The sequence below is a fragment of the Anabrus simplex genome, chromosome 13 (assembly GCF_040414725.1).
Source record: "Anabrus simplex isolate iqAnaSimp1 chromosome 13, ASM4041472v1, whole genome shotgun sequence".
NCBI lineage: Eukaryota > Metazoa > Arthropoda > Insecta > Orthoptera > Tettigoniidae > Anabrus > Anabrus simplex.
The window spans coordinates 79,224,562-79,233,466 of record NC_090277.1 but is presented as its reverse complement, the minus strand read 5'-3'; the positions used below and the strand labels follow the sequence as shown (position 1 = coordinate 79,233,466).

At 40.0% G+C, this 8,905-nt stretch overlaps 1 protein-coding gene across 2 annotated transcripts in view; it reads right to left on the bottom strand.

Annotated features, from left to right (window-relative positions):
* Positions 1-810: 810 nt before the first annotated feature.
* Positions 811-8,905, bottom strand: part of Mocs1 (Molybdenum cofactor synthesis 1) — a 28,694-nt gene continuing 20,599 nt past the window's right edge. Inside the window, exons 8-9 of one of the 2 annotated variants that reach the window (XM_067157446.2) lie at positions 5,967-6,029; positions 2,009-2,118 (exon numbers count right to left, since the gene is read on the bottom strand). In XM_067157446.2, the coding sequence (XP_067013547.2) occupies positions 5,974-6,029 (56 nt within the window). In that variant the 3' untranslated portion in view covers positions 2,009-2,118; positions 5,967-5,973. Of the gene's footprint in view, positions 2,119-5,966; positions 6,030-8,905 lie in introns of both variants that reach the window. The other variant, XM_067157445.2, reaches the window with a different exon arrangement.

Below are 8,905 nucleotides of genomic sequence, written 5' to 3'. Positions count from 1 at the left end.
TGTTTTAAATCTGCATGTGGCTTAAGACAGGCTTGATGGCACCAAACACGGGGTCGGTAGATGCAGAGTGGCCCATACGTGGCCACGGCTCTACTGTGGTTCTACGTCTCTGCATTCAGGAGACGGGGCAGGGCTGGACCTCAAGGCTGGCCCCAACCGTCGGCTGTCCTGAGAATGGTTTTCCGTTCTCCTGCACAAAGCCGAATGCCGGGGCAGTTCCTAGTATAGGCCACGGCCGCCAACCCCCTCACCTTCTCCGAGCATCTCCTTCATCGTAACAAATCTCCCGGGCTGAAAGATGGCGTCACTGTCTACGAGGCCCGCCTCCCCCTTCAACGGAGGAATGAAAACATTTTAGTAGTACCGATTGAAGAAAAATCCTGGCCTAGGCAGGGATTTAAACACAGACCTCCGAGCTGATAGGATAGCGCTGTAGTAAGTGCGTTACAATGATACCAACTGAAACCCATGGATTGTTTGTGTTTGAAGCTGATTTCTTGGCATTGCCTTCAAGCCAGTCTTAAGCAAAGTACAGATCCAGCAACATCACCTCGCAAAACCCATTTGAATTCACCCGCAAAGCAATCTGATTGTCTAAGTTCAGAAGCTTATAAAATGACAATGGCGTAAGGTATCAATTTACTTTTTTTTTTTTCAAATTATTTATCAGGAAGACCAACCGTATAATGCTCATACACCCAGTTAGTCTTCATCATTACGGATACTATGTGTGTCACTGCCACAAGGGTACAATAATCATTTCTACAGACTATTCTACATCATAGGTTATGAATTTCATTATGATCCATATTGACAATTGATCACTATCAAAGGGTAGATAAGGGTCCACCTATTCAATACCATTAACTTGTCTAGTGGTGGTGTCCATACCAAATGCACATAATTTACGGAGCACATAGACACATTCACTTCAAAACAAAAACAATAGATCACTACATCTGACGAAAAGGAATACCTATTCAAGTTATGAATGTTCCCCTTCAACAAACCATTACCCATATTACTATTGTACAAAACATAATTTATAAACCAATTGGCTTGTCTATCCTTTGGTTGCTGTACGGAGCGACGACACAGTTCGGCACCAACAACAGCAGTTTTAAAGTATAATTTGATTTCAATTCTGGATGTGTTGTTCGGATCTCATCAATGTTTTAAAATTTGGATTGTAAATTGAGACATACCAGATTGTTTAATTTATTATGTGTTGTATGTGAGCATATATTTTTCCAATTGGATCGTGGCTGAAGATGATCCAGTGTATATGAGGTCGAAAGTAGTCTCAATTATATGACACTATAAAAGTTAATCGTATTGAATATGTGGTCCCTTCTCTACCCTTTGATAGTGACTATTCTACAGTCTGTTCTTAAAAAATTTCAGGTTTAATCAAGAGATGAGAAATCACTTATAAGTTACTTATCCTAAATGTAAGTAGCATACGGTGGTAAAATTAAAGCTCTCTGTGGAATTCTCCTCTTTGTCCACCTGTTTTACTTAACAACAGCACTTCGGAGATGACGATATCATGGCTCACAGCCTTACACATGTCGTATACGGTGAGGGCTGCCACAGTGGCGGCTGTGAGCGCCTCCATTTCAACACCTGTGCGGCCCTCGCATCGAGCCGCAGTAGTGATGACGACAGCATGGGCTTCCTTGTCTAAGTTCACATCGACAGTGACCTGAGACAAAGGAATGTTGTGGCAAAGGGGAATGATTTCTGAAGTATGTTTAGCTCCCATAATTCCGGCCAATTGTGCCACGGTTAATACATCACCTTTCTTCAACCGATTCTCCTCGATAAGACTTGTTATTTTAGCTCCCACGAGGACTGTCGCACGAGCTCTGGCTGTGCGTGTAGTAATTGCTTTGTCACCCACATCCACCATTACTGCACGCCCTTCGTTGTCAATGTGTGTCAGTTTTGAACCGGTGCTGTAATGACGCACCTGTAAGGATTTGTTCGCTGAAGGCATTTTATAAGGCAAGGGGAACCAATCACACTTAGTATTATTCTTGTTCAGATTTGACTGTCTTTCCATTCTTGACAAATTACCCAATGAAGGCCACAGGTTTGGAGCATATGATGAGATACCTGAAACAAATCAAAATGTACAGTTAAATACCTCATATGAGTGTTATTCTAATTTCTATAAATAAAGGTTTCCAGGTCGGAGAGGATGAGAAAGTTCTGGGAGAAGAACAAGAAGAAATTAACTCAAATGTATTGATTTAAGTGCTCCAATGTGAGCGTAAAATATGTAAATAAATAAAGTTTATATTTTGCCTATATTTGATGAAAATTATCATCTCAGCTGTTTATTTCCTAAGTGGCATATGTCCAATTTTTCAATTCTGAGATATTAAGTACTGCATTTGTGTCCAGTTTCACTGTAAATTCTGGGAAATACATAGCTTAGGTTTATAAATGGTTTTCTACACAAAAACTTCCAAACCCATTGCAAATAAATATGCTTTTGTCTCTACTTCAGGAATCAGCAGCCAATGCAGTATAAGAATATCAGGAATTTCAACCAATCTCACAGCTCACCATTGGCACAATATTATCTCATTCGCTTCATCAATTTCTTTTTATTGCATCTCTGTATATTTTTTGTGTAAATTCATCAGAAAAGCCCACTTCAACATCTTTACAAATGAGCATTTGACCACAGAATGCAAAATCAAAAAGACATAACTCTGTTATATTGATTAAGCTGACATATTGAGAAAAGGACAAGAAATATTATAGTATGCAGTTCAAAAAGAGAATTACAGTACCGGTATCTGGATATCTTGGAAAAAACTCTTTTCATATCTACTTGTCACACTGACAGTTGATGTTCTGGAAAACTTCTACAGAACAGTATGACCCTATCTTGCTGTGTATGAATGGAAATTTTTTCTATTCTGTTTAGCAGACAAGTAGTAGTAGTAGTAGTAGTAGTAGTAGTAGTAATTATAATAATATTAATAATACCGAACGAGTTGGCATGCGGTTAGGGGGGTGAAGCTGTGAGTTTGTACTCGGGAGCTGCCGACAGTCGGATTCAAACTCAACATCTCCCGAATGCAAGCTCATAGCTACACAACCCTTACCACATGGTCAACTCTCTCAGTGCTGAAATTCCTAAATTCCTAAATGGTGGATGTTGCATTTCCGCTACAACGGGGAAGAAACAGATTAGGCACTTCAAGGAATGGTGATAAACTGCAGAGTAGAATCAAGATAGGGCAAAGTCATCACACCAAACACAAATCGACAGGTGAATACCCTGATGAAACAGTGCCAGCTGTTGGATTTCAATCAACTGACCATAAAAATGCATGAAAAACAAGTGAAGAGTTGCAGACTTTTGTTAAGTCTGTCATGCTTGAGGCAGTTACACTAATTTTTATGAAAATGACAAGGGACTTTCATGGTCTTTGTCTAAATAAAGCTTGTTAGACAGTGGTAGTGATTTCTTGCTCTTTCATTCGACGGGTGAGACATTTTACAAAACTGTTTTTGTCTCATAATCAGTTGATTTGTCCTTAGATAAAAGCAAAGGAAAAATCTGAGATGGTGCAGGAGGAGCAAACTTCCTTTCCTGTGACTTGCTTGCAAGTGTCTATAAGTTTAACTGAGATGAATGAATTTGGTATGATATTTTGTGGATAGATCATGTGAAAATTCATCATCATCATCATCATCATTTATTGATTTTTACTGGTCATTACGATCCACAGCAGAAGACAAAGAAAAAGAGACATACATATAAATCATGTTACAAAATATTGTCAATCACACGGAAGGTAAAGTCGCAGCTATCGAGAGATATGTAATGCAGATGTTCGCCCATTGCTGTCTGTCTCTCGCATCTTCTTCCGTTGCTGTTGGCTCCATCTCTTGCAAAGCTGCCATCACACAATATTTCCACTGCACCCTTGGGCGTCCTCTTGGCCGTTTCCCATCCAGTTAAGAGTGAAGTACTTGATATGCAAGGGATCCGTCTGTGCTGATGACATGTCCGAACCATGGCAGTCCGCTCCTTCCTATGATCCTACCGATATCTGGTTTTCCAAACCGTTCGCGCAGGTCCTCCTTTGGTCTTTGTTCCCATCTCCACAGTGTCGTAAATGGGTCCAGAGATCTTCCTAAATACCCTCTTACCGAGCTCGATAGCTGGAGTCGCTTAAGTGCGGCCAGTATCCAGTATTCGGGAGATAGTAGGTTCGAACCCCACTGTCGGCAGCCCTTAAGATGGTTTTCTGTGGTTTCCAATTTTCACACCAGGCAAATACTGGAGCTGTACCTTAATTAAGGCCACAGCCGCTTCCTTCTTCCCAACAAAAAAAAACCCCACAACAATCACCTTCCTCTCGAAGGCATAAATTCTCTCAGCTGTTCTTGGCATTGCCCATGTTTCACAACTGTACATAAGTATATTGGCCGAACTAATGTCATCTGTAGATGGATCTTATTTCTCTGTCATATCAGATGCGATCTGAATAGGATGTTCAGGCTATAAAAAACAGGGTTAGTGTACGTTATTCATTGTCTCACCTCTTTCTCTATCCATTTAAAGTAATTATTCATAGGTATTAAAAGAATTTGACAAAAAAAAAAAAAGAAGTGAGATTGAATCAAGTTGCGGCAAAACTAATGCAGTGAGCTTGCAGTTGTGATTCACAGTTTTCTGGAAGAAGGAAGTCAGCTCTGGGTGAAACTATCTTTACACTGGTCTGTTTACTGTGTGGGAGAGAAAGATGGGTGGAGAATTAACAGACATGAAAGTAGCAAGAATGATCATTTGCACAAACAGATCAGAACAATGGCAGGAGGGTTTTCTGAATGAGAAGATGAAGGCTAAGTTAGGAATTACCTCTATGGAAGAAGCGGTATGCATAAACTAGCTTTGGTGGTGGGGACATGTGAGGCAAATGGAGGAGGATAGGTTATCTAGGAGAATAATGGACTCTGCCAACGATGGTAAAAGAAGTAAAGGGAAACCAAGACGACTTTCTAATGATCTAATGATAAAGGACACCACAGATCTAGTTACAAACAGAGGATTGTAGAGACATTTTTTAAATTCACAGAGGTTGGCAGACTGAATACTGAAACGCAAAACAATCAATAATTAACATGTATGCATGTATTTTATAATTACATTTTTATGAAAAAGTTCACTGTTTTTTTTAACACATTCATCACCAAATATGTTGATTTACGTTTACATTTACGTTTTTACGGCCGCCAGCATCAGTCACGCTGACAAAAGTTTTAGAACACTGGTTGAAATAGTTGCTTACCTATATTTCCCATTGTTGGTATCCAATGTAAGGCAACTTACTACATCAGTCAACAAAGCTTTGAGTAATTGATTTCTATGTTTAGTTTCGATAGTTTAAATAATTATTGTTTGTGATATAATCTAAAATCAAACTTTTATATCCGGTTTACAAGTTGAGAAACATGACTTTGTGTGTGTGTGTGTGTGTGTGTGTGTGTGTGTTACTGACAGCATAAAATGCTTAATATTTTTGAGGAAATTAAAAATGCTCTGAACAAAATAGTAGCAAAAGATGATGAAAATATGATGCAGTGAGGAAACTAATGAGGAAATTTTAGGCCTATCATTGCTTGCAGATGGTATAAAGAAATATATTTTAGAAATGTATTGTTCTACTTCAGAGAACTTTGACACACCTATCTTCAACAAAACTATGAGCAGAAACAGATTTACCATATCCTAATCCTAAAATTCTTGAACATTTCACTCGGTACTATCCACTAGTTTTTTAAAAATATTGAAAGTTAAAATGTAACCTGGTTAAAAAAAATAACTGGTTCAGGGAGATTCGTCATCGATCAGTGAGCGTGGCTGTCAATATGTTAATAACAGGTTGTGAATTATTGGCCATGGTGTATGATGAAAAAGAGCAAGTTTTTATACATACACGCTAGTCATCCTCCAATAAGAATCATAGGTCTGTTTTCCATTTGGGAAAGGTTCATCATCCCTGCAACAGAGCAAAATATTTCTTCTGATGAACTTTTCTTAGCTGCACAAAAATCTCTATGTCTAATACAAACTTATGGTCTCTTTCCATATTGTAATTTACTTTTATGGTTGTTGTATTGAAGAAAAGTAATCTTAACAAGTAAAGCAGACAAGCAGTGAGGTTTTCCTTCTTTTCAATTTTTGCCCTATTTATTTTAACATCGCACTGATACACGCGGTTCTTAAGGCAAGATGTGATAAGATAGGGCTAACTGGGAAGGAAGTGACCTTAATTAAGGTATAGTCTCGGCTTATGTCTGATGCTGAAATGGGAAACCACAGAAAACCATCTTCAGGGCTTATGACAGTGGGGTTCAAACCTATTATCTCCCGAATGCTAGCAGACAGCTAAGTGACTCAAAGAGCATTAGGCAACTCGCTTGGTGCACATATAATATAATTGTGCGTTTGACTGCAATTTAATTGCTGTACTGTCAGATAACTGGCTAACGCAACGCATGAAAAGGCAAGCTGGGATTGTTTTGATACGTGCAAAGCACAACAGAGTTCAAATTACAAAGTTCGGAAGGAGTTAGAAACCTCTGATGTCACATGTATGTAGCCTATTGGAAAAAAAGCACCTATGGCATTTGGACAGTTCACTCTGAGACACTCAATTGAATATGTGTCGTATAGAACATCTAATAATGTCCAATAATGCTAACAATAATGTTTTCATACATCAATAATAGCAAGTAGGGGCCCTCTTCGGTGGCAGCCCTACCCAGGGAGTGGTGCCCCTGCCCTAAGCAAGTCCCAGAGCACACTGACCCAGTGTGCAACATCTGGTAAGGGTCCCACCTTATGGTTTTGAGTGCAGACCTCAATGGCATCTACGGCAGAGAAGGTGGCCTTCGGTATGGTGGAGATGGCAGAAGAGGCAGCCCTGGACTCTGGGATAAATATGAGTACAATCTAAAGAGGCTAACAGCTTCGGATACAAAGGGATGAAATCAGAAACATAGAAATCAGAGAGAGAATTGGATTCCGAAAATCGCAAGACGAGATAGACCAGTAAGCTGAAATGGTATGGACACATGATGAGAATGGAAAAGGATAGACTTCCAAAGCAAGCATTTATCGAGAAAAATCCACAGTTCTAGCCCTTCAGGCAAGCAACTCTATGTTGAAAGCATCCTATGGATATGAGCTACGAATTTTAGGTAAATAAAATATAATAAAGTATGATAATAAATTCTTTATTTAGTCCTAAAATTTACGATCCTTTTCTTAGTCATTGTTATCTGGTCGATTAGCAGTTTGCCTTTTTCTACCACTACGAGTGCTAATGTGAGTCAATGCATTGTTTCACTTAAGCCTTTATAACTACATTCAGTGTGGATATTTATTTTAAAAAAAAAAAGCCTGAGGGTATTGAACCAAGGAACACATTACAGAATAAGTTAATCTGGCTAGGATTCGAATCAAAAAGAAAACAAGTAAAGAAACAATCGATTTTCGGCGGATTTCCGAAACTGCATTTAGGCCAGGAGTGATTTTCGAAATTTGTTTCCTTAGTTTGATAGAGCTATGAGTCTCTGTGGCTCAGGCGGCAGCGCGCCGGCCTCTCACCGCTGGATACCGTGGTTCAAATCCCCATCAATCACTCCATGTGAGATTTGTGCAGGACAAAACAGAGGGGGGACAGGTTTTTCTCCGGGTACTCCAGTTCTCCCTGCCATCTTTAATTCCAGCAACACTCTCCACTATAATTTCATTTCATCTGTCAGTCATTAATCATTGCCCCAGAGGAGTGCGACAGGCCTCGGCAGCTGGCACAATGCCTATGCTCGCCGCAAGTTGGGGGCTTCATTCATCCCATCCCCGACCCCGTCATTGACTGGAAAACAGGTTGTAGGTTTTCATTCATTCAGTTTGATAAGGCTATCGGAGACTCACAATTTGAAACCCTTCTGGGCCCTTTAGCCCTTCAAATTTTGGCACAATTGAGGAAATTGGTTACTTTTTCATAGTAGGAGGAATACAATGGGAAAGGCTGAGAAAGAAGTGGATGGATACAGTGAAGGAGAGTGTAGAAAAAAAAAAAAAAAAAAAAGAGTAAAAGTAGAATAAATATTGGAGGAAGGAAGGGAGTTGTGGAGAGATAGAAAACTGTGGAGGTCTTTGATTCACAACCCAACCCAGACGACTGGAAATGGGAAATGAAGAAGAAGAAGAAGAAGAAGAAGAAGAAGAAAACAGCGTGTAAATTTGTATACTTATTCTTCTTATAGGAACATACATTTCTATATCCTTTACTGTACTGAACTACGAAGGCAGTTCAATATATAATGCAATACAATTTTTTTCTAAAAGCCGGTTGGTTTTATTGAAGACTCAAATACACGCCTCTCGCACCTTCCAATGTCAATAGACGCCTTTGTATCGACTGGGCTTATTGGGTGTGGTGTGATAATAACATGGGTCATCACTAAGCTTCCATGCACATAAGATCACAAACTTCCCCTCATTTTCTCACAGACTGTTCCCACCCGAACAAAGCGCCGAGCAGGCTGGCTTCGGAGTTATTTCGCTCTGCTTTGTAGTAAAATGAGAGGACCAAGTCACTTCTATGTAAAAATACCTTCCACAATGTCGCCCCACTTCCACCAGATTTCACTGTGGGTACTCTCAGGCTAGTATTTACCACACCTAAACCCTCCCATCGGACTGCCACATAGTACAGAAAGGTTTTCGGGGGCCGTCAGTAGATTCAGAGTGGGTATCAGCCCTGAAGTGGCCATGGCTGGTCGTGGTCCAACAGCTCTGCACTCTGACTGGCCAACCAAGCAGAGGAGGGGTGGCTACGGCTCTACTGTGTCTCTACGCCTCTGC